The sequence below is a fragment of the Saccopteryx leptura genome, chromosome 8, assembly GCF_036850995.1.
Source record: "Saccopteryx leptura isolate mSacLep1 chromosome 8, mSacLep1_pri_phased_curated, whole genome shotgun sequence".
In the NCBI taxonomy this organism is placed as follows: Eukaryota; Metazoa; Chordata; class Mammalia; order Chiroptera; family Emballonuridae; genus Saccopteryx; species Saccopteryx leptura.
The window spans coordinates 53,582,677-53,609,100 of record NC_089510.1 but is presented as its reverse complement, the minus strand read 5'-3'; the positions used below and the strand labels follow the sequence as shown (position 1 = coordinate 53,609,100).

General features: G+C 50.0%; 1 protein-coding gene across 8 annotated transcripts in view; it reads right to left on the bottom strand.

The window, feature by feature from the left end:
* The window catches only part of LOC136379840 (kalirin), a 635,535-nt gene that overhangs the window by 358,829 nt on the left and 250,282 nt on the right, over positions 1-26,424 (bottom strand). For all 8 annotated transcript variants that reach the window (XR_010746806.1, XM_066347435.1, XM_066347437.1 and 5 more), the window contains exons 4-5: positions 25,725-25,917; positions 20,666-21,178 (exon numbers count right to left, since the gene is read on the bottom strand). Coding sequence is in view for 7 of the 8 variants with exons in the window: in XM_066347435.1 (XP_066203532.1) it covers positions 20,666-21,178; positions 25,725-25,917 (706 nt within the window). In the remaining variant the exon portion in view is untranslated. The remainder of the gene's footprint in view (positions 1-20,665; positions 21,179-25,724; positions 25,918-26,424) is intronic.

Genomic DNA, 26,424 nt, shown 5'->3' with positions numbered 1-26,424 from the left:
TCCTCCTTTCTTATTTTCAGTTGCAATAACAGCAGTCATGAGAAGAGTAACAACAACAATAATGGTAACAGAAGCTAATGTTTGTTGCATGCTCACAATGTGCCGGCATTGTTCTAGCACTTGGCATATGTTAACTCATTTAATCCCTTTAATAACCTCATAATTATCTACCTAATATTAACCCCAACATTATCATCTCCACATTACAGATTGGGAAACTAAGGCACAGAGAGGTTAATTAACTTGCCCAATGTTACACAGCTAATAAGTGGCCAAGCCAAGATTCAAATCCAGGAGTCCTAGTTCCAGTGTTGATGCTCTTAACCCTGTGTCTCCACCTACCACTGTGCTCAGAGCTTCATTCCATCTATCCTTCTGGTCACTGCCAAATTTTCAGAAGTGTGCTCTGCCCTGCTGCCTTGGTTCTTCCTCCATCCACTCTCCTCTTAACCCATACTAGGTCCTAACTTTACTACTTTCTTAAGTCTGCAACCACGGTGAAAACCGACCTTCTCCTCTCCTTGTTCTTTATTCAGCCGCATCTCCCTTTGATCTGATGCAGCCCCTTCTGAAATTCTACCCTCTCGCTGGCCTTCTAACAAGGTTATTTTCAGGGGTGGGCTATCTGGCTGCAGACATGATGAGCTCCTCCCTCCTGCTTTGACAGGTCTGTCCAACACTAAATTCTCTTAGGAGAAAGAGCACTTTTACACACTTACACACTCATCCTTGACACACCACGTCTGGTCCCAGCATGACAAAAACAACAGGAATCCTCTGGTTTTGAAAGCTCACCAACCCTCCAGTCCTACACCGATTTATCCAAACTTACTTTCTTTTTCCTGGCTGCCTCCTCACAGCTTCTTTTCCTGTCCTCCACACCCTTACTGTGACAGTCTGAGACTTGGCCAGCAGTCCTTTGCTCTTTATTCGTCAGTCTCTGTCCATCTGAAAATCCACCCAGGCTCACAACTTCAACAACACAAATAGTATTTCCTGTTTCATGTGCCAGGCCCCGTGCCAAGTACTTCTGTGGGTTATTTCACATAGTCCTTATCATGCTACAAAAAAGGTATCGTTCGTTCCACCTGAAACACGCTGAAAACTCAGTACAAAGAGGGGACATAAATGGCTGAAGACCACATGGCTTGTAAGTGATGAAGGTAAGTTTAGAATCTAGTGCCCATCTGAACCTTAATCCCATACAACTTCCTCTGTTCCAGCGTGCCCTCTAGCCTTCGCTTCCAGATAACTGACAGGAACAAATACGTGCCAGGCTCCACACAGTGGGTTTCACACACATCTTAGTCCTCAGAGCAGCCCAATTAGTGATAGATACCATCATCACCACCTTTTTCTAGTTAAAGAAACAGACTCAAAGAGATTAAAGAACTCAGCCAAAGTCACATAATAAAAACTCAAAACAGCATGTTGAAAACTCACATCTATAGATCTGTATAATCCCGAGTCCACGCTTTTAAGCCACTATCAAATTGTCTCCCAAATGCACACCCACATTTCCTAGTCACACAGCGACTATGGGCTCCATGCAAACGTGCCCTCGCTGTCCCACAGCATCTACGGCTACTATAGCTTTTCTACAAGATCGTCACCTTCTCCCAACTTCCCACATCTTCACCCCATTTGTTCTTTCTCTCCTCAGATAACGCTGAAATATACCCTTCACTTTCCTTCACTGCGGCCACGCACTTCTAAGCCTGCTGCCTAGATGATTGCAACCACTTCCTTACTGGTCTCCCTGACTCCGCTGTCTCCCTTATACCAAGCCATCTGCCCCCACTGGATCCACTGCTCCGGCACACCGCTTTCACCATGTCATTTTCTCAGTCAAAAAAAAACAAAAACAAAACACACCACACAAAATGATTGCTGCTCTCTGTCATCTGCAATGCAAAATTCAGTCTCATTATTCTGGCATTCAAGGTGCCGCCTTCCTCCCTGACTGGTCCAAATCGTCCTGACCCTATTATTTCACACTACCATCCCACACCACGCATCCTTCCAGCCACATTCCCTTCACTGCCATGCAAACACATCATACCACACTCATTGCCACCCCCGTATTTATGCTCATGAGTCTTTCCCCTCATGAAATGCTCCACACCCAAATATCCACATTATTCCTATCCTTCGAAATACAATTAAAGTCTCCTCTTGATGCCTCTCTGACCAACTGAGTCCATACTGATTTCTCTTTTCTCCAAAGTCACTACTCCAGCGCCTACCACAGAAGTCCACAAACTTTCATTCAGCACCATCTGCAGTGTTTTCTTTACAATAAATATATATGGTTTCTTAGGCCCTACCCTTGAGATACTGATTCAGTAGGTACACTCCAGGTGATTCTGATGAACTTGAATTTTTATTTAAATATATGGAGAGTTGTGGTCTGTCCAACATCGGGTGGCTGGTATCAGATCTAACTCATCTATAAACCAGTTGAAGCATTGATAAACAAGTAACAGACCAATGGCCCTTGAAGGAAGGTAATCACTCATGTAAGCCCCGTATTCACCCTGGCTCTCTCCTTGACAGGATTTTCCAAATTGTGGAGCAGGAAATGAGGAGCTGAGCAGAAAGCAGCAGTCTTGATGGGTGTGAAAAACCAGCGATCAGAGTTCATGAAGAGCTGTTAAAGTGGTTGGAATTTCAGTGATAGAATCGGAGGGAGTTAAGAAAAGGAGCCCTAAAAATATTCATTAAGATTTCCTTCAGGTCTTTGGGCAAATCTTAAATTATACACATGCAAGGCAAGACTCCAGAATATCTAGCAAAGAACAGAGGGGAGGATAGTGAGAGCTAAAGAGAAATTAGAGAGGTTACACAGCGCTTAGTGTGAAGAGACTTCAGTGATCACTCCAGGCACTGAGTTGGGAGCCCAGGAAGATCAGGCTGTAGGAGTAAAAACCACACCCTGGGAATAAGGACTACCCCCTGTGATTATTGAAAAGATGAAAATAGATCTGCCACAGCAAAGACTAAACCAAGGCTCAACAGGATCAAGATCTGCCGATAATTTAACTGCATCCGGAACAACATTTAACAGTATTTAGAGAAAGATAACCTAATCAAGAGCCTATACAAATATATATCTAGTATCCAGTATACTAGAAATGTGAAGAAGCAGAGAAAAATAAAATAGATAAAAATAAAAATAGTCAGTAGAAACAGATCTATGGATGATCAGGCTACAGATTAGCAGATTAAGACTTTCAAAATAACCATGATTAACATTTTTATAGATTTTATTCATTTATTTTAGAGAAGGGGAAAGAGAGAGAGAGAAAGAGAGAGAGAGAGAGAGAGAGAGAGAGAGAGAGAGAAGGGGGAGGAGCAGGAAGCATCAACTCCCACATGTGCCTTGACCAGGCAAGCCCAGGGTTTCGAACCCGCGACCTCAGTGTTCCAGGTCGACGCTATATCCACTGCGCCACCACAGGTCAGGCATGATTAACATTTTAAAAAAGACAGGAGGGAAAGGGACAAAATGAATTGAAGATGGAACAGTGCAACAAAGCCTGGGTTTCTGTGTCTTGTAGGCAAAAGCATCCTCATACAGTGTCATGTCCGTGATGCTTCACATAATATTTTCTCCACTCATTAAGCATCCACTGTATTCCAGACACTGAATTAGAAATCGATGATAAAGATTAAGGTCAAAGTCTAGTGAGAGAGACAAATGTATTCACTATTCTGTCAATTAAGTGTGAAAAGTACTATGAAAAGTGTGTATACTAAGGGCGTCTAGCAGAGGAGCACCTGGCACAATTAGGTGGTAGAGGTAGAGAAAAACACGGATGGCTTCCAGAAGGTGGCAACAGCTCAGTAACACTTGAAAGACAACAGGATTTGGGTGAAGAAGATGTAGATGAGGAGGGCATCTCAGTGAGAGAAAACAGCGTGAGCAAAGGCCTGCATGCTCACAACAACCTGGAGTCAAGAGGAGGCACAAAGAGCTCTAGAGCAGGAAGTGAGTGTGGGAGCAGATGAGAAGGCACAGGGAGGGCCAGCTCCCAACGGGACAGAGGTCAAAAGCCTCAGGACTGGGCCCTTCTTCAGACACAGTGGGAGGCACTGAAGGGCAGTGACATGGTCAATTCCCTTTAACCTTGAACTGGATGTCTACACTGAGGCCCTCAGATAGACAGACATTATCTCATTGCAAAGGGGAGTCCACGCCAGCCCTGATCTCACAAAATCAACTACTACATTTCAGACTTCTCACCACCTAAGGGTTTCTGCCTCCCTCTACTCCCCCCTTTCCTCTTCCACTCCCTTCTCTCACAGACCCTTCAATGTCTGGGCCAAAAAGATAAATATAAAGGAGGAGGTCAGGACAACCTATGAAAGGTGCCCAGCACAGTGTATGACACCTAGTAGGTGCTGAATTCAACTTGATTCCTTTCCACTTCTCTGGGTTCAGACAGGATAAGCTGGCAGTCACAAAAGAGGAGCTGCTCTCTGATTAGAGAAACCCAGGCTGCAAAATTTCATGCTAAAATCACACCCTATCCTGGAAAACGAGCTGCCGCTCAGCTTCGCCTGGAGATGCACAGGCTCATGTTGGGCCTAAAAGGCCTCCCTCTTCGCTCTTGCCCTCCTCATGCTAAGTGATGTAATGAAGTCTCACCAAGTCCATTACTAATATAAGTATTTTCAGACTTTAAATAAGGGGGGGGGTTTGCATTCCCAGTCTGTTTGCCTGGATGAACTGAACCCCTGGCAGCACTGGCAATACGCACATCCCCCTGTGGGGAAGAAATGGTCATCCAGGAGCCAGCAAGTCAAGCAGACCAGACGCAGGACCAACCAAGGCAGGAGTCAGCCCAGGCAGCCCCGGGACATTGACTCCAGGGGCCAAGTTCCTTCCATCTGAACTACAAATACTGACAAAGTACTTACAGGAACAAAGTGAGGGAATGTGCTTCACTCACTTCCCGAAATGTAGAATTGAAGAGGTCGAACCCTACTTAATCCAAGCTAAGAAAAGAGTGCCCAACTTTCTCCCATAGCTAAATTTAGGCATAAACTGAGATGTGGCCCTTGGCAAGTTGATGTAGATGAGCTATGGTTTGTTCCTGGCATACAGGGTGCACACAGTCAACGGTAACTATTATTGTTACTGCAAAAACCGAAGTGTCTGCTGGGTGTTCGCAGCCAGTCCTCCCACGCACCCTAAAATCAGCCAATCCCTTGCACATCTGGGGAAAAGTTTTCACATGGGCAAAGGAGGAGGTGGCCTTCCTTCAGGAGTCCCTCTCCGAGAGGAGGGAGCAGGTGCTGTGCTGGAAGGGGTCTGGACTAGGTGAGCTTGACCTTGAGCTGAGGAAGAGAGGTAGCACTCCTCTTTCCCCCGTGTACGGTGTAAAGCCAGTAGCCACGGCCACCATACAGCTGCCTGGCCGTGCAGGTTCGCATTTGATTCAGACAGACGGTAATGGAACAATGGAGCCAAGAACTGGTGGGCCATTACCTTTAATCCTAGCTCGCACCCGGCAGGTGAGAAATACACACAGTGGGAAAACACGTCCCTTTCCATCCAAGGCTCCCAAAGCCACTGACTTATCCGAGTATTCCTAGAATCAAAGGTTTCTACCTCACCAGCCTTATTCACCTCTGTTCCCCATCTCCTTCTCTCTGCACAAACTCTGCACAAACTGGCTTCTCCTTTAGTACTCCACCATCTTGGCTTCTTCTCCTCTGCAATGCTGATGGCAGGATCTGAGATAGAGAAAGCCCCCGGTCTGCCCCATTTTATAGTGTAGAAATCAAAACCTTTAAGCCAATATACAAATAAGGAAGTCTCTGATACAAAGCCACTTATCTGAGGCATAAATGGGACTCCTCATAAGAGTGCACCACCCCACATCATGCAACAGTCAAGGGTGTGAGGAAAAGCTTAGTGTTGAGAAGCTCTTAGTATTAAAAGGATGGGAAAGGCTTAGTCTTAAAACTAAGCCTTAGGCTATAAGGACCCTGCCTGCTTACAGCCTGCCCCCCACACCCAATGCAAACTATAAGCGAGCAAACATACATATCATATTTGCAAACTTATTTGACCCACACCCCTTCTCCCCTCTTCTAGCAGAAGCTTCAGTGATGGGGCTCTGGATAGGTGAGGGCCACGTGGGAGCCAGGCTCAGGCGCTTGCAGGAGGAGGTGCTCCCAGCTCCCAGGCCCCAGCTGGCAGACACCCCCTGCAGGAGCTTAAGAAGGACTTCTGGAACAAAGAGCTCAATCACTTGTCAAAAATCTCCATTTCTTTCTTGTTTTTCTTTTTTTCCCATTGATTTGAGAGTGAAAGGGGGAGAATGGAGAGAGGGAGGGAGAGAATGAAGGAGGAAGGGAAGGAAGAAGGGAGGGAGGGAAGGAGGAAAGGAGGAAAGGAAGAAGGGAGGGAGGGAAGGAGGGAGAGAGGGAGGGAGGGAGGGAGGGAGGGAGGGAGGGAGGGAGGGAAGGAGGGAGAGAGAAAGGGAGAGAAAGAGAGAAGCATTAACTAATAGTTTCACTTAGTTATGTACTCTCTGATTGTTTCCTCTGTGTGCCCTGACCAGGGGTCAAACCTGCGACCTCTGGCACACTGGGTTGACACATTACCCCCTGAGTCCACCTGGCAAGTTAAACATCCGTTTCTTTAAAAATCTTAGCCAGCCTGACCAGGCGGTGGCGCAGTGGATAGAGCATTGGACTGGGATGCAAGGATCCAGGTTCAAGACCCCAAGGTCACCAGCTTGAGCGCGGGCTCATCTGGCTTGAGCAAAAAGCTCACCAGCTTGGACCCAAGGTCGCTGGCTCGAGCAAGGGGTTACTCGGTCTGCTGAAGGCCCACGGTCAAGGCACATATGAGAAAGCAATCAATGAACAACTAAGGTGTCGCAATGAGAAACTAATGATTGATGCTTCTCATCTCTCTCCGTTCCTGTCTGTCCCTATCTATCCCTCTCTCTGACTCTGTCTCTCTGTAAAAAAAATAATAATAAAATAATCTTAGCCAGAGGACTAAGGCGAATTCCTGCATTTGGATAGTGCCATTGACCCCAAGAGCAGGACAGATGTGCAATAACCAGGTAACTTGGGGGAACATTTTTAGTAACCTTCATCACCACTTCTCTCACTTTTCTGTGTCTTAGAAGAAATTAAAATACGAGTTTAATTTAGTTATCCAACCTTCTTCCAAATGTTTTGGGGAATTTCCTTCTCCCTTCCTGCTATCACAATCCTAATGTGAAGGCCAGTAGTTTCCTGAGCTCTCCTTCCTCCCTGACATCGTTGGCTGGTCACTCGGTCCACTTTCTCCCCATTAGTGTCTCCAGGGTTTGTCTCTCTCCTTCCCACTGCCACCCCGTCTGCTCACACTTGGATTAGTATAAAAGCCCCAGGACTAGAATCCCCGCATCCACATCTCTCCACTGCAGATGAAACTTGCTAAAACCCCAGTTCAAAGAGAGCATGAGCACCAAGTCCCTTGAAACCACCACTCAGCAGTAGGTGGCGCTCTTGTGCCGGCTCAGAGTGCCCACAAAAGTTCTGTTTCCCCAGGCAGCCTACTGAGTACAGACTGTGCCGCGGTCCATTTTTTACTTGGCACTGGCTGTGCCTTGGGGGAACACAGAGTTGTCTAAGACACAGGCCTTGACCAGGAATCTGCCATATAATTGGGGGAATGAGGCCTTTGAGCATAGATGTATCATCATTTGGTGTAAAGCTACAATAAGATGGGTTGGCACAGGGCCAATTTGAGTGAGCTGGATGAGAGCAAGAAGAAAAATGCCCAGAGGAGAGAGAGACATCCTCCAACAGGGAAGAGTGGGGAGAGGAGCCCGTGAGCTGGACACTGGGCTCGGGGAGGGTTTCGGTGGGCAGAGTGGGGGAGGGTGGTGTAGAGTCGGTATGACAAGGTGGGACCATGCAAGGTGCAGAAGAGGATGTCCTGATGACAGGGGCTGAACGCCCAAGCCGTCTCCCTCTCCATCCTAGGTCCTTCGGGTCGCTCCCCCACCTGACACCACATGACAAGGGTCAGCTCCCTAGGGAGGTCTCCTGGGGCACAAGTGCCACTCTGAGGTCGAACCAGTCAGTCCACCTGATCTGCACGGAGAAAACAAACGTCCCTTGTTTCTCTATACCAAGAAAGGGCATGTCTTTTCTCACCACGTCAGCAACTGTCCCCACGCAGGCCTTCTCATCCTGGAAAGGGGTCTCTAAGGAGGGGCTGGAGGTGAGCCACAGGGCAACACAGGGAAGTTTCTTGGTGGACACGGAATGGGGATGTGGGGAAGAACCCTGCTGAGATTCAAGTAGAGGCCGACTTCCCCCCAAGGAAATGAATGTTCCTCTCTGTAAAGCCAGTATCCACGGCCACCATCACAGCTGCCTGGCCCATGCAGGTTCCCATTTGATTCGGACTAGATGGTAATGAAACAACAGAGCCAAGAACTGGTGGGCCATTACCTTTTAATCCTAGCTTGCACCTGGCAGCTAGAAACACAAGAAATACACACAGTGGGAAAACACTTCCCTTTCCATTCAGGGCTCCCAAAGCCACTGACTTATCCGAGTTTCCTAGAATCAAAGATTCCTACCTCACCAGCTTTATTCACCTCTGTTCCCCATCTCCTTCTCTCTGCACAAACTCTGCACAAACTGGCTTCTCCTTCAGCACCCCGCCATCTTGGCTGCTTCTCCTCTCCTCCACGTGGCCTTTCTCTGCTCTCCTCTCTAATGCTAACTCAGGAACTGAGAGAGAGCAAGCTCCCGGTCTGCCCCATTTTATAGTGTAGAAATCAAAACCTTTAATCCAATATACAAACAAGGAAGTCTCTGATATAAAGTCACTTAGGATAGGAAAGGCTTAGTCTTAAAACTAAGCCTTAGGGTATAACAACCCTGCCTGCTTACAGCCTGTCCCTTACACCCAATGCAAACTACTAGCGAGCAAACCTATATATCATATTTACAAACTTATTTGACCAACACTCTCCATGTTTTATCCTGGGTTTTACTTCCAACCCTATCCAAGACCATGAAACTTTGTCTCTGCTTGGGAGAGTCATGGGACATAGGGATGGGACTGGAACAGTGGACACCCTGGAATGAGGCTCTTCCCTGAAGAACAGTGACTGCTCCTGAGCTGGGCACACCTACCTCAGGCACCAAACACTGATCAACTCAGTATTTACATAGGAAAAGGTTCTCTATGCGTGCACATGACAAGCCGTCCTCTTGTGTTCACCTACCAGGCAATGCCTCAATTTGAATGACAGAAAATAATTCTCTGGGTGAAAAATACCCAGGAGTTTCAGACTAACTTGAGCTATAAGAAATCATTTTCTCACTTGTGAAAGTAGGATCAAGAAGTGTAGACCCTTCCCCATTCCTTCTAATATTTGAAAAACTTATTGCAAGAAGGCTGAATTGAAGAGCCAAGCCTACAGCCAAATGAAAATCGGCCAGAAGAACTGATGGGAGTTCACCTGGAGCAGAACAGACTGGGAAGGTCAGTGAGGGCTGCGGAGTCAGCGGAGGGCTACCCTGCGGGAGAAGGAAGAGACCAGTCTGGGGGACCACACAGTGAGAGTTCCTAGAAGGCAGCCTCTGGCCCTGCGGGAGGAGGACTGTCTAACACATGGTGCTGTGTAACAGGCGGCTGCACAAAGCTGTGGCCTCCTCACCCCCGCACGTGCTCCGCAGAGCCTGGAAGAGCGCGTGTCAGTGCAGGAGGCTGGAAGGGAGTTCTGCTCTGGGGTAAGGATTAGACCCCCTGACTGATTCAAAGATCCCAGATTCTAAGATGCTCTTGGCAGGGCCTGAACCATTCATCAGAATCTAGTTCTCATCACAGTCCCCTGGGAATGGTGTGACTGGATTTCTAACCCTCTCTTGTGACGGCTGGTAATGCGCACAACACGGACTTCACCCTCCGGCACCCCCCTCCCAGAGCCTGAGCTCTGGTCACATTGGACAGGGGGTGTTCCCAGAGCCTCCTATACTCTGAGGCTGCCATGCTCTCCCTTTCCCTGCACCCCGACTTTGGCTCAGGTTTCCCCATCTGTGTTGTTCCCGTAGCAGTGACAGGCGGCTCAGAGAACTCTCCCCATGTAGCGGCTCTGTGTTTGCCAGGGCCCTACGCTCCCACACGGGAAGTCCTGATTATAGCTCATCTTCCAATTGCCTGGCCCCAGCGAATATCTGGCGCTTCTTTAACTGGCTTTTCTTCTAAGATCTCGCCTTTTCCTTTGACTAGCAGCAGATCTTGTATCTCATACTCGCTGAGTGGGTCTTCCCCAGGGCCCCTTCCTGGTTTCTCAGGGCACCAGGCCCCTTCCTCGCCTCCACGCTCACTGCCACAGGCTGCCCACTGTCTGCTCAGCGTCCTCGTTGTGAACGCCCTCCCTCCCCAGGCCTCGCTCCACTCCTGATCCCATCTGTGGGACCCAGCTCAGGTCTGTCTCCACACCCCGACCGCTACTGGGCTCTGGGCCTAACAGATGCTTTACATACATTTAAAAAATCCAACCACAGTCCTAAGACAAGCATTAAAGTCTACATTTTACAGATAAAAAAAATACTGCTCAGAGAAGGTAAACCGGCCACAGACAGCCTGTCAGCGAGGGAATGACTGCGCTGGGATTCAAACCCAGGCCTCTGTGATGCTAAGTCAGTACTCCTTCTAGAAGCCTTGCTGGCACTTTTGGCCTGTGTGCTGCCCGCCCTCCCAGAGAGGCCTGACCCATGCTTTGGCCTGTGTGCTGCCCGCCCTCCCAGAGAGGCCTGACCCACGCTCCGGCTCTCCTGTAGCTCCACCCAGGAGGGAAGCAGGACACAGAAGGGAAGCTGGTGCAGAGAATGGATGCGCGAAAGGGTGGGAAGCACAGGCTGTAGGAGGTGCAAGGTCAAGGGGAAGACAGGTCACAGTGGAGAAGGAGAAGGGGTGCAGTGGGTGCGGCAGAAGGTGAAGGGAAAGAGGTAGGTGAGTTCTTCAAAGTAAATGCCTAGAAAGGAATCTTGAAAAAGCCCACTCCCCTGGAGATTCGATTTGTTTTTTGTCTTTCTTTTTTTTGTACTTTTCTGAAGCTGGAAACGGGGAGAGACAGTCAGACAGACTCCCGCATGCGCCCGACTGGGATCCACCCAGCACGCCCACCAGGGGCAACGCTCTGCCCACCAGGGGGCGATGCTCTGCCCCTCCGGGGCGTCGCTCTGCCGAGACCAGAGCCACTCTAGCGCCTGGGGCAGAGGCCAAGGAGCCATCCCCAGCGTCCGGGCCATCTTTGCTCCAATGGAGCCTTTGCTGCGGGAGGGGAAGAGAGAGACAGAGAGGAAGGAGGGGGGTGGGGGTGGAGAAGCAAATGGGCGCTTCTCCTATGTGCCCTGGCCGGGAATCAAACCCGGGTCCCCCGCACGCCAGGCCGACACTCTACCGCTGAGCCAACCAGCCAGGGCCTGTTTTTTGTCTTTCATTCTTCAAAAAGGGACGCAAGACACTCCCTCCACTTCCCCTCCTGGGCGGAGCTGACAGGCTTTCTTTTTTCTTGGACTAACTCCCCACTCTGTCCCCCATATGCTCTAGCCCCCCCCAAACCTAACTCCTGCCAAGGAAGGAACAGAGACCTTGATGTCTAACCAGGGTCTAACCCCTGGAGTGGTTACTAGTTCTAAGCTGTCTTTTTCTCACAAGGTGTCCGAATCACATCAACACTGAGACTGGTTTTTCCCTACACTATTTCCAGCCCCCATCCAGAGCTGGGGGTTGGGAGACACGGTTCCCAGCTTCTAGCCGATCACCTGACACATAGTAGACACTCAAGGTCTATTGACAAATGAATATTTCTCAGTTGTGCCTCCAACAACTCCATCACTAATCAGCACCTACTATTCCTAGCTCTCCTAAACTGCTGTGGACAGAGTCGTGTGACAACTTGGATTCTGCAAAGTATTGTTAACATAGTGTTCACGTTCTCGGTTATGAGGGCTAACCACGGGGAGCACAGTTCTATGGGGTCCATTCAGAAGTAGAGGCCACAGATGCAGGCCATTCACATACAACAGTTCAGGCCTTGACCCCTGTAGCCCTCGTGAGAGACCTGAGAGGGAGCCAGGCCTCCCGTGCCTGGCGCTCCTTCCTCCTGTGGCTCCCACACCCACACCCACACCCCCGGTGCAGGCCTGGCGACCAGCAGACAGTAGGGCTGAAAGTGCAGGCCAGGGAGAAAGCAGGGGGAGAAAGGACGTAAGGAGAAAAACAGCTTTGGGAGAAAACACTCACACATGCAGCCTGCAGAACATTGTGACTTGGATTATTTTTGGAATCTAACGTTTCTAATGTTCAAGGGGAGGAAATGAGAAAAAGTAAGCAGAGATTCCCAGGATCTGCAGGCTGGAAATAATACAGGACACGGTGTCCTGAGTTGGGGTGGAACACAGACACACTTCCTCGCCCTGAGCCCAGTCGGCGGGGCTGGAGGGGGTGCTGGTTTTGGTCCCAGTAGGAGGAGGGAGGGCAGGAGAGGGCACCGGAGCCTTTCTCCCCCCAAAAGCAGGAAATTACAAACTGACCATAAAAACCTTGCCTTTCTGGCTGCTCCCAAAGGTCACAGCTCTTTGAACCCCCCCCCCCCAACACAAAGGGCTCAGGCAACTGAATCATAGAGACTTGTTGGCACGCCCCACAGCCACAGCTGGGACCCAGGTCAGCTGACGCCACCCTCCCTTTCTCCCCAGCCCCTCTAGCTACCTCCTAGGTTGCTGGCATGTACGCTTTTCTCCGGTAGAGCAAGATCAGGGGTGGGGGGTGGTGTGTGTGTGTTGGGGGTTGGGGGCGGCAGCCTCAGAGCAGAAGACTTACCTTCCTGTGCTGTCTACCTGTCTCTATCCCAAGCGCACCTCCCAAACTCACCAAGTCTCAGCTTTCCAACCTGGAAAATGACACACTCATGCTTGCCACACGAAGCATGTGGGAGACCAAACGATGACCCACCATGATGGATGACTTTGGGTGGGTCAAAGTTTTCTACGTAAAAGGAAGGGCTGGACCAGAAAATCTCTTAAGGCCAGAAGTGTGAGAACATTTTAAAAACTGACATTCAAAAAAAATACTATTTATTATAATTACTACAATGGCACTTCAGTTTGACAAATGACTCTGAACCAAGCTCACTGCCGGCTTGGGAGACGTGGGGTTGGGCCGTGAAGTGAAGAGGCCGTGGGCCAGGGGCCAGCAGGAAGGGGCAAGCTCACTGCTGGCTTGGGAGGCATGGGGTTGGGCCGTGAAGTGAAGAGGCCATGGGCCAGGGGCCAGCAGGAAGGGGCAAGCTCACTGCCGGCTTGGGAGGCGTGGGGTTGGGCCGTGAAGTGAAGAGGCCGTGGGCCAGGGGCCAGCAGGAAGGGGCAAGCTCACTGCTGGCTTGGGAGGCATGGGGTTGGGCCGTGAAGTGAAGAGGCCATGGGCCAGGGGCCAGCAGGAAGGGGAGGCAGTGTAGTTTCTCTGCAACTGGCCCCACAGGTTCTCGCCACCCCAGGCAAGATGAGACTTTGGGTCCTACTTTGGGCCCTAAGGAGTGACCAGAACTGTTTGTGCCTTGGAGGGAGAGGGTAGGAAACAGCAGGGGATACTTTGCCCAGTGACATGGCATCCTGGGGATATCCTGAATTGCTAATGTGGTTAACAGGACATACAAACAGCAAAACAATAAGCACATAACCCTCAGCACGGTGCCCTGCTGCCCACCACGATATGCCCTCCACCCTATGGGCCCTGTAAATACTTTCTCACAGTGAGTAGCCGGAAAGTAACATTATTTTGTTTGCATAGATACCCAATAACATCACCATGCATAGACATATTTCTTAGATGGACTGTAGGAAGTGTTTCTGTCCCCAAGTTTGCAGGAGACTAAAACAAATACACTCTTAGCTATAATGCAAAGCAGAGTGACAGGTGTCTCCGAAGTTCCCAAAACTTATTCCCCTAATGCCCACTCTTATTTCATACCCCGAAAGGAACAGAAGAGCTGAGCTGTGAATCCATCCTACTCTGCAAGATTTGGTCATATCTTTTTAGATAGCCTAAATGCCCAACCAACAACACACTCACACACACACACACACACACACACACACACACACACACACACACACACAGAAAAGTAACCATTTTAGCAAGGTTCAAAATGTCAAGGAAGCCCTGGCTGGTTGGCTCAGCAGCAGAACATCAGCCCGGCATGTGGAAGTCTCAAGTTCAATTACTGTCAGAGCACACAGAAGAAGGGACCATCTGCTTCTCTACCCCTCCTCCCTCTCTCTTTTTCTCCTCTTCCTGCAGCTATGGCTCGAATGGTTCGAGCAAGATGGCCCCAGATGCTGAGGATGACTCCATGGCCTCCACAGCCTCCACCTCAGGTCCTCAGGTGCTGAAATAGCTCAGCTGCCAAGCAGTGGGGCAGTGACCCCAGATGGGCAGAGCATCACCCTGTAGGGGGCTTCCCGGGTGAATCCCGGTTGGGGCACATGTGGGAGTCTGGCTCTCTGCCTCCCTGCCCCCCTGCTTCTCACTTAATAATAAAAAATGTCAAGGAATTAGCAAGTAGAAAGTCATCTAGTTCATCTTCTCTCAGCCCAGGATCTTGTCTGGAGCCTCAGCGGAGCATAGTTACTCAGGAGAGAACCAAGGGAAAATCTACTCCATTCCTTTCGGTTGGCCTGGAATTATTAGGCATCGCCAAACCTGAGGACAGAGCAGTGGTTCCCAAGCATGTAGTCCCTGGACCAGCAGCAGCAGCACCTGGTGCCTGGGAGAGGCAACCACACCCCCCTGAGAAGAATCGCTTTCTCTGAGGCTGCTTCAAGGACAGACACTGTTTTCCCAGAGACCTTACCCAGCAGCACCTCCCCCAACTCAGACCCATCAAATGTGACCCCAACTTGATCTGGGTGCTCATCTCTGGTGTTCCACCCAGGGACACCACACAACCTAGTGACCTTTGGGGGCATCCAGAAACCTAAATCATAATTGCCAACTTCTCTCAAAGCTCAGTTCTTGGTTTTGTTCCATTAGGGATCCCTGACAATTATTTGAAACAAGTTCATTTGGACGATAGCATCAATGACACTGCATGATCTCAGCAGGCGCCAGATGACTGGAGAGTAAGTCATGACTGAAACACTGCAGGGCGGGGGGAGGGAAGCCCATCCCGGGAGCAGCGTGCTGGGCTGGGCACGGTGCCGGGCACTTCCATATACACCATCCCATTCGATTCTCAGAACAGCTCGGGGCAGCAGCGTGGGCGTTTTTTTGTTTTGTTTTTGTTTTTAAAGCAGGAAAAGAACTCAACAGATTATGATTCTATTTACTAAGAAAAGTTTCTTATTTTCCTTCATCACCCAAGGTGACAACCCTGAAAAAAAGCCTCCTATAGACATACAGGGAGAATGAACAGCCAAAAGGCAAATACTGTTACAGAATTGTTGAGCTATAAAGGGGCTCAGGTATCATTTAGTGCAGCAAGTCTCAAAGGAGGAGGAACGGCAGGACGCACTTGGTGGGGTGACGGCGGGGGTCTTTATAAAACAACCCAGAAGTGCTGGTGTGTCCCCTTAAAGTCTCTTCCCCACCACCACGGCCACTGCCTCCACCACCAGGCCCACACACATGGCCTGCAACCCCACTTCTCCCGCTGAAAGGTGTTTTTGCAAAGAGAGAGTATTGTACATGAGAACAGTGCATGTGGAGGCAGAAGAAAAGTGAAAAGTCCCTGAGCCAGTCCAAATTCTTCGTCTTCGCTTTGTTGGGAATATAATTGGGGGGCAGAGATCAAAGATGTACCTAAGGTTTCCCAACCATAAGTGACACCTCGGGACAAATCAAAAGCCCCACTCACATAGCTCCATTTCAGCATGAACATGGCACCCAAGGGTGAACAGAACTTCCTCATGCAAAGATGAATATGCAGAAAGGCACTTGAAATGGGGTTCTTCAAAGGGAGCTTTCCCATAGGCGGTGCGGTGGGCCAGTCTCCTCCAGGCAAATGAGAAGTCCCCATCTGGACAGATACCTTGTCTCGGAGGAGGTGGGCCCTAGATACCCTCCCAGTGTGGTGATAAATATCTTGTTGTGGGTGTGTCTCAAGCACGGGTTTACATACGAAACAAATGCTGCATAAACTGGCAATAAGTACAACGCCAACACTGGAAGACCCACTGAATAGCTCTGTTCACTTTGGGGGGATTCTTCCACAGAAGTGGGAATATTCTTCTGAAATGACATTGGGCCAGACTAGGATATGGGTCTCCTGGGCAGACAGACATTAGTATAGCCTCTTTTATTCAAAAGCAAAGTAGACAAAGGTTTCTCCATCAGTTAAGTCTAGTTATGTTTTGGAGCCCTTCTAAGTACTTCTTCCCTGTAAAGCCTGGAAGACCTTCCCCAGATAAGAAGACAGGTGGTGCGGCCGCTTCAGCATTTTCTGATACTTATCATTGGCATGAGCACTTAGATGGGCACAGTGAGGTCACCCGGCTGTCACCAGGATGACAATGCTGGGTTTTCTATAGTGCATGGGAGGTAGACTTTTCTACATCAGGGTCTCTCCTAGTTGCACCATTCTCAGGAGTCCTAGGCCCCCAAGAAAGGGGGGGGGCTAGAGAAGATCCTTCACTGAGTAGCACCCATCCCTTTTCCATGGGGCCATCTGCAATGAGTCTATTTAATGACCCTTAATACCCCAAATTGGCCCCTAATGGGAAAGAGGCCTCCTTTCTCCCTGGGAATGGGGTGTGACTACCAGACCCACGCTGCCCAGGGTGCTGTGAAGCAGGACTGCAGAGGGAGCCATCCTCTGCGCCTGGCTAAGGAGGGCGCCCCAGCCTGTGCTCAGTGGACACAGGGAGGGCAGGTGCATCCGTTAGAGACCAGACAGCACAGGGTCGAGGCAGCAGAGTTCGTCTTCCCACGAGACGCATGAGTGTTATTTGAATTATCTCTGAATTATCCAGCGCTCCCACCAACTGCTCAGTAAGGCCTTCCAGTCATTCCCGAGCTGCAATACACCCCAGTCCCTAAACACGCCTCCATTGCCAAGGCTGTGCCTAGGACAGTGGGCTGCACACAGCAGACATAAATAATAATAATATGAGTCTAGGACCGCTTGCTGCTCCAGGGCAAAAATTCTGGCCCACTCGTCTTTATCCAAGTACCTTGTTTTGGGCTCATGGCAGCTGCTCCCATATTAAATGAACAGGGCCAGCTTTGTGAGTTATCTGTGGAACAGACTCCTTCCAAGACAAAGAGTGCAGGGGAAGGTGGTGAGAGGCAGTGGCTATACTCTCCAAGGCCAGCTGCTAAGTGGGGAGCTGCCGGTTGTTCGAGCCCCGGGAAACAAGCCGTCACCCACAGGGCCAGAGTGGAGATGCTGTGCCCACCCCCTTAACGAAAATAGAAGCTGGGCGATCACCAGACTCCTCTGATCGCCAAGAGCTTCCCAGATCCGGAATCAGAGCCCTCCGACAAGCCTCCCATCAGAAAGGAGGCTCAGACGTGGCTCACGCAGTAACTATTTCCTCAGGCCCTTGTTTAGATGTGGATCTAACACACAACCCTCACCCAGACCGCCACCCTCCCCGCCCCCTTTCAAAAATACTAAATAAGTCGAGAGCTGAGACACTTCATTCCACACGCACAGATATTTTAAATTAATGTTGAAGTAACTTAAAAAGGCTGTTTTTCTCCCCTTCCCCATACCCAGCACATTTTCTGCGGCGGCTGGGTCAAGCCTGAGAGCATTCTCACCACTGACTCAGCATCAAAACATTCCCGGGCTGCTCTCTTCCCGTCATCCTCTCAGTCCTTGTTTTGTTTTCGATATTCTCTGCCTTCCCCTCTGTCACACACACACATTCTCTCTCTCTCTCTCTCTCTCTCTCTCTCTCTCTCTCTCTCTCTAAGGCACGGGTGCACACCGTGGTACAGGAACCGAAGCTTAGAGTAGCGGATTCAGGGATCATGTACTTGGATGGGGGAAAAACATGCTTTCATTTTCACTGAGCTCTACCTGAAATAGAGCATTCTCTTCAATTATGAATGCAGGCACCAAGCGACATGACTGTCAGCAAGACTCGTGCCTCTGACAAATACATAGTTTCATATCCCATCAGGGTGGCTGCCCCAGAATACCACTTATGCTCATCGCTCCTTCAAAACTGTGGCAGTCGTGAGACTTTAAGTAGATTTTATTATTTAACATGTTTCTAAACAAGTACATACATTACTGTTATTTTTTTAAAAAAACTGTTAACCATATTTCAATAATTATTTTCCAAGCCTACATATATTATTTTGTACATTTGCAAATATTATTCTGAGAAGAGGTCCATTGGCTTCCACTAATGGTGGAGGCTCTGCTGTTGGGTGAGCATTAGCATGTGGGATCTGAGATCTTCCCGAGAGTCATCAGGGCCTGGGCCAGGGGCCAGGGGCTAACAAGCAGTGCTCAGTGGGAGCAGGAGGCAGAGGCATAGGGCCGAGGACAGTACGGATATTGGATAAGAGCTTGGGTGGGCTGTGGAGACAAAACACTGGCTCTGTCTAACTGGCAGGGTGGTCCTGGGCCAGCCACCTCCTCTCTCTGAGCCCCCACTTCCTCAGCTGTGAAAGAGGGATGGTCACACACCACGTGATTCTTGGGAGCAGGAGCTGAGAGGATGCGTGTGGCAGCAGTTACTGCTTGGCTGACCGGCACCTGTTGGAATCTATGTCAGCCTTCCCCACCAGGGTCGTCTGGGTGCTGGAGGCGTGTGGTTTGTTTTGTTTGTGAGACAGGCACTATCTGTGCCTTATGCAGAGTCCCTATCTCTTTGTACTTCAGGGATGCTGGGAAGTGCCTCAAACTCTAACATATATCTCGGCAGACCTCAGTCCCCTGCCTCTCCTTCTGTCCCTGGATCACTGAAATGGTCACCTAGGCCAGGATGCAAAGCAGGTTCCCTATCCCAGAGCAGAAGAGATTCCAAGTAAACAGGAGATGTTCCAAACTTCTCTAACACTAGTCAGGAGCCAAAGTCCCAGCTCCTGGCTTCACACAGAAGCTGGCTGCTGACAGGCTATCTCATCACTTGGTGAACAGTGACAGGATTCTGTGTATTCCAAGTGGCCCTTCCCAGAGCAGGCAAGGGTCAGACCAAGACTGCCAGACCACTGGGCAAACTGCCCTCAGGAAGGTCCGGGGAGACTATGCAACTCCTCAGTTTATGCAAGAAACCCCTTCCCCTGTCCCTTACAAGCTTAAATGATGTTCAAAAGTTCTGCTATAGAAAGGGGCTATGCATTCTTTACAAGTACATGTGCTGATTTTCTTCTGATTATAAATGATAAGAGATCGGAAAATACATAAAATTTATACAAAGAAATTAAAATAAACCATAAGCCTGACCCCTAGAAATCAAAACTATTAACATTGTGCTGAGTTTTCTCCCAGTTGTACCTCTGCCGGCACGCGCGCCTTAATTGGGGTCATCGCTGTATAGCTCTATATCCTGATTTCATCACTTCAAAATATCTAGAGACATTTTCAATATGAGACACAAAGCCATTATAGGAGACACTGTAAAATTCACCGGCTACTAAGAGATTGTAGAGTAGTATTGTGCATTTCAATATAAGTTATTTCTAGAAAACTGAGAGGAGGAGAGCCCATTTCACTCCCCCGAAAGCACATATAATGGCAATCTCTCCTCTTTGGCTTGGAAAGAACCTAGAGAAGATACCTGTGTGTTCTCAGCGAAGAGGCGATATGTGATACATTTTTCTTTTCCACTCTCTCATATCTCCCCTGATAAGCGGAAGGCTATGAAAACTCACTGCTGGAAACACTAGGGCCTTGCGTAAGTGCTGAGCGCTGAGGAAAACCCTCAGAAAGACGCGGGGCGGCAGAAAGAGCCTGCACTCCACACGGAAAGAAGCTGGGTTCACACGCCGTCTGCCACGGTAGCCCCCAGATCGAGGGGCACCCAATTCCCAGGCACTTCAGCAGAAACACCAGCATGCCCCTCAAAGGCTGGGGAAGCTGGCAGATTGAACACGGCCCGGTGGCCCTGCGTCTGCAATGTTTTGTCAACAGTCAAGGACACTGCGCGGCGATCATCAGCGGGTCAGGCTGCTGTGCTGCTCCCAGTATTGTTATTCCTGTTGCTCAGCTGGCTCGAACCACTCACCACATGTCCTGAGAGGGGCAGCGTCCAGCTGTGAGGAAAAGCATGGCCTCTGCAGCTGCACTGCACTGCCTTGTTTGGCCCACTTATTTAGCCTCTCAGTGTTTGCATCTGTAAAATGGGATAATGATAATACACCTCCTTTATAGGACTTGAGAGGATTAAAATGAATTAATTAATATTCCAGTGCTTAGAATGATGCCCGATGCATAATAAACACTATATAAGGAGAGATTTAAAAAGTCAGTGGTCAATGGCCAAATATTAGATTGAAATAAATGTGTACCAGCTAAAACCAGGAAGCATTTAAAAAAAAAAAAAAAGCTTTCCACCAAAGCACTGTCACTAATCAGAAGCTGGACTAGCAGCCTCGCCCAGTTTCCCAGAGAGCTGAGCCACACCCCTCCCCCAGCCCCAGCCCCAGGCGGGCCGGCTCCCCTCGTACCTTCTCGGCATCCTGCTCAAAGAGCCGCAGCTGGAAGCACTGGTCCAGCTTGAGCTTGCGCACGTGCCACATCTGGTGCAGGTGCTGCCGGGTGGAGTGCAGCTTGTCCAGGAGGCTGGTGATCTTGGGCACCAAGCTCTGGAAGTCGGCGCTGCCAGGGATGCAGTTGCGCCCTGAGAAGCCATCGCTGCAGCGGATGCACTGCAGCAGCCGCTGCCCCTCTCGGTCCAGCTCCTCCACGGGGGCCTTCAGCACCTTCTTCTTGAGCTGCGTGTGCTCGTCGATGAGCCTCCGAGAGCCCTCCACGTCCACGGGGAACTCCTTCCGGGCCAGCATCTCCTGCAGGTCCTCTAGCCGCGAGAGCAGGTGCACAGCGCTGTTGAAGAACTCCTCCAGGGAGAGCCGCAGCTCAATCCACTCCTCGTGGTTGTAGTCCAGGGAGCCGTCGAACTCCTCCGTCAGCTGGGAGGGGTCCACCAGCTTCGTGAGGCCCTCCACGGACACCATGCTTGTCTGGAGGGCAGACACAGAGGAAGACTCAGTGAAGGGGGTGAGTAAGGGGAAGCCCAGGGCGGCAGCAGGCAGGGAGAGAGAAAGTCAAGGGGAAAGGCCAAGATAAATCCACATGATAATGACCACAGCCTGCCTAAGAAAGGGACAGTGAAGAGCACATGGCCCACTGGGCATTAGCCATAATCAAATCAGCCAGGGTGAGTTTCAACAGACTGCTGACTGGCTCAAAAAGCCTCTCCACACGCCCACCATTTGCTATTCCTTTAAGTTTCTGCTCCTTTATCTTCTTTCCTCTTCTCCATCACCTCGTCCACCGAAATGGGGCTTCAGATGCTAGAAGCAGAAGTTGGGTGAAAAACAGTGCCTGGGGTCATTCCTCTACAGCTTGAAAATCCACCCAGGCCCATGACCCAGAACATCACCACAAGTACATGGAGCAATGTGGGCCATTACTTGAGCTGCGGGGATCTGAGTCTACCTTCCCTGCCTCGGGCTGGGCAGGCCTCAGCTGCACACCGAGGCTCTCCCCGTTAGCTGACCCTGCTCTTAGTTGGCCAGGACTAGAGTTTGGGCACAGGTAGTTTTTAAAAACTCCCTAGGTGAGCCCTGGCCGGTTGGCTCAGCGGTAGAGCGTCGGCCTAGCGTGCGGAGGACCCGGGTTCGATTCCCGGCCAGGGCACATAGGAGAGGCGCCCATTTGCTTCTCCACCCCTCCGCCGCGCCTTCCTCTCTGTCTCTCTCTTCCCCTCCCGCAGCCAAGGCTCCATTGGAGCAAAGATGGCCCGGGCGCTGGGGATGGCTCTGTGGCCTCTGCCCCAGGCGCTAGAGTGGCTCTGGTCGCAACATGGCGACGCCCAGGATGGGCAGAGCATCGCCCCCTGGTGGGCAGAGCTTCGCCCCATGGTGGGCGTGCCGGGTGGATCCCGGTCGGGCGCATGCGGGAGTCTGTCTGACTATCTCTCCCTGTTTCCAGCTTCAGAAAAATGCAAAAAAAAAAAAAAAAACTCCCTAGGTGATTCTAATGTGCAGCTGGTGATATAAACCTCTGCTGATCTGGATCCTTGCAACTCCAAGTGTGGCCCTTGGGGCAGTAGCATGAAGCCCTGGGAGCTTGTTAGACACGCAGCATCTCAGAACTCTCCCAGATCAGCTGAATCAGAACCTACATTTAACAAGCTCTCCAGGGGACTCTGTGCATTAAACTCTGAGCAGGCCTGTTCTAGAGCACTTTCCCCTTTAAATCTGGCTCCAAGCTGACCACAGCCAGGAAGTCTCCCACAACTGCATTCACCAATTAGTCAGTAAGCATCTGCTACTGAGGCCCTGGCCGCTTGGCCCAGTGGATTGAGCCTTGGCCCAATGTGCAGATGTCCCCGGGTCCCGGTCAGGGCACACATAAGAAGTGACCACCTGCTTTTCTTCCTCTTCTTCTCCCCTTCTCCCTCTCTTCCTCTTGCAGCCAGTGGCTCGATCGGTTTGAGCGTCAGCCCCAGTGCTGAAGATAGCTTGGTTTGTCTGAGTGTCAGCCTCTGACAGGGGTTGTCGGGTGGATCCCAGTTGAGTGGGTCTTGGTCAGATGGATCCCAGTCAGGGCACATATGGTGGTCTGTCTCACTATCTCCTCTCTTCTCACTTAAAAAAAGTATCTGCTATTGAACAAGCGTACAATCTCCGTCTGCATGAGGTATTTCACTGGCTGTTTGTAAGTTGTGCTTTATAAATACTCTGCACGGGGGGCTGCAGCTCTCTCCTGTACTTCCTGTTTAGGAGGCAGGGACAAGCGTGCTCACCTCGGGGTGAAGGGAGAGGGGAAGGGCTGGGACGCTCCACTGGAGCTAAGTTTCAGGACTTGTTAAATACTTTCAATCTTTTCGGGTTATAAATATTGTATATAGACTTCTTATCGCCATCTCTGTACAAACAAACCAAACTACAAAAATATAGGGCTCCTCGTGTTGGGTGGGAGCAGGAGCATGAAAGCCAGCTGGTTTTGTATGTACTAAGTCTAAGCTGTTGTGTTCTTTAAACAGAGAGAGAGTTGTTTTGCTCAGGTGGCCAGGTTGTTGCACTCAATCCCAGACGGTTGGGGCCACCACACCACACACAGCGCTCCTGGCCTCGGGGGAACGGGAAGCTGCTGCACGGTCCAGGGCTGCTCTGCCTTCCCAACACGCACACGTACACAACACGCACACGTACACAAGGTTCATCCCTGGCAGAGGGGGGGTACAGTTCCACGAAAGGGGAACAGCTCGAATTTGGCTGGAACAAAGGTTCCTAAATCATTGATTTAATCTGATGTGTTACCATTAAAAATTCTCAGGGGAGTGGCCCTGGCCGGTTGGCTCAGCGGTAGAGCGTCGGCCTGGCGTGCGGGGGACCCGGGTTCGATTCTCGGCCACGGCACATAGGAGAAGCGCCCATCTGCTTCTCCCCCCCCCCCCCCGTCCTCTCTGTCTCTCTCTTCCCCTCCCGCAGCCAAGGCTCCATTGGAGCAAAGATGGCCCAGGCGCTGGGGATGGCTCCTTGGCCTCTGCCCCAGGCACTAGAGTGGCTCTGGTCACGGCAGAGCAATGCCCCGGAGGGGCAGAGCATCGCCCCCTGGTGGGCAGAGCGTCGCCCCCTGGTGGGCGTGCTGGGTGGATCCCAGTCGGGCGCATGCGGGAGTCTGTCTGACTGTCTCTCCCCGTTTCCAGCTTCAGAAAAATACAAAAAAAAAAAAAATTCTCAGGGGAGCTTAACCAGGCGGTGGCGCAGTGGATAGAGCATCGGACTGGGATGCGGAGGATCCAGGTTCAAGACCCCGAGGTCGCCAGCTTGAGCGCGGGCTCATCTGGTTTGAGCAAAGCTCATCAGCTTGGACCCAAGGTCGCTGGCTTGAGCAAGGGGTTACTTGGTCTGCTGAAGGCCCACGGTCAAGGCACATATGAGAAAGCAATCAATGAACAACTAAGGTGTCGCAACAAAAACCTGATGATTGATGCTTCTCATCTCTCTCCTGTCTGTCTGTCCCTATCTATCCCTCTCTCTGACTCTGTAAAAAATAAATAAATAAAATCTAAAAAAAAAATTCTCAGGGGACACATATGCTATCTGAGAAAATCTAGCTAAAAAATAACATGTTCTCCCTGAGTATAAAAGAAAATAGAAAATATGAAGAGAATAAAAATCACCTGTAACCCAGCCACCTCTAAAAATCTACTAACATTGTCACATGTCTCTCAGTCTTCTTCATACATGTACTCAAAAAACAAATTTCAGATTATACTGCCTGTACTGTTTATAGCCTACCTCTTTTAAAACAATATATCACAAGCATTTTTCAAAGACACTATTTTTCTAAATACGATTTTAATTGAGATATAATTGACATATAACTAAATATGCTTTTTAATGGCTTCATAGAACTTGTGCACTAATGTCAACAAATTAATGGATATTCAAGATACAAACTTGTGTGTGCCTGTATATGTATATACATGCATGTGCATATATGTATATACATGTGTATTTATATTACAAAAACATTATGATGAATGAACATCCTTGTAGACCTTTATTTGCTTATAATTATAATTAGATTTTTAAAAAGTTTTATTTAGTTTTTATATTAAAAGTATTTTGTAAGAATTACTAAATCAATAGATAAAAATCTTCTTAAGGCATCTGACTCAAATTACAAAGTTGCCCCCCAAAACAACTGTCCTAATTTACACATTCACCAATGGTATATAGAATTGGCTATTGACACTGTGCATTTAGAACAATCTCTTGCCCTGGCCGGATAGCTCAGTTGGTTAGAGCATCATCCTGAAGCACAGAGGTTGCTCTTTTTTTTTTTTTTGTATTTTTCTGAAGCTAGAAACCGGGAGAGACAGTCAGACAGACTCCTGCATGCGCCCGACCGGGATCCACCTGGCACGCCCACCAGGGGGCGACGCTCTGTCCACCAGGGGGCGACGCTCTACCCACCAGGGGGCGATGCTCTGCCCCTTGGGGGGGGGTCACTCTGCCGCGACCAGAGCCACTCTAGCGCCTGGGGCAGAGGCCAAGGAGCCATCCCCAGCGCCCGGGCCATCTTTGCTCCAATGGAGCCTTGGCTGCGGGAGGGGAAGAGAGAGACAGAGAGGAAGGAGAGGGGGAGGGGTGGAGAAGCAGATGGGCGCTTCTCCTGTGTGCCCTGGCCAGGAATCAAACCCGGGACTTCTACACGCAGGCCAATGCTCTACCACTGAGCCAACCGGCCAGGGCCGAGGTTGCTCTTTTGATCCCTGGTCAGGGTACACACAAAAACAGATATTCCTGTCTCTCTCTTGTGCTCTCCCTTCTTTCTCCCTAAAAATCAATACAATTAACATTGAAAAAAAAAGAAAGAACAATATCTTGACCCTCTTGTGCCTCCCAGATGCAACTGGTAAGGCCACAGGGGCCAAGGAACCCTGAAACCCCGGCAGCAGACATGCACACAGTCGGGTAGTGGAGAAGCACAAGAGAGAATGTGTGGGTGGTGGAAGGGAAAGTTGTCTCAGAGAACAGTCTGGCTCACCTCAAAGATGAATTTGGAGCTGCCAAAGTTGGTCTTCTGTTTCTGCCAGAAGTTGTCGGGTTTAATGATGAGGGCCACATGGATCTCGGCTGGGAAGGCTTCCTGCAGCGTCTTGAGAAGGGGCTTAATGAGGTCCCACTTGGAGCCCCGCATGTCGATGATGACGGTGAAGCCACGTTTGCACACGTCCTCACTGTGGGGAGGTCAGAGGTCAGGCATGGTCATTCTGGATAGCTGAGACTTTGAACTACAGTAAAAAAGCATCCGGAAATCTGCATCTCTTTTAACCTGGACCACCCCTCCAACTTCACACCAGGTCTCCTGGACACCTTCCAATCCAACTCAAAATGCACTGCCCCAGAAAACCTTTCTAGATGAACCCCATCTGATTGAGGGCAAGCTGCCTGCTCCTAGCACTTAGCAAAGAACTCAGCCTTCCCTATAGTCATTGGCAGTTGTGGAGGTGTTTGTTCACTGTTTGGGTATTCACAATTATGTTTAATTTTACATTTAGTTTTTGTCTCTCTTGCTCCTGGGAGAAATCATGTTTTCCGCATTTGAATATAAGCTCTCTAAAGACAGAGACCCTGTCGCCTTCAATGTGAGATGGAAAGTCCTTGGCGTGAGTGCTGTCCCTCCCCATGGCCACATCGGTGGCAGTCAGTGCTACAGTTTACCACTGGGCCCACGCTGGGCCAAA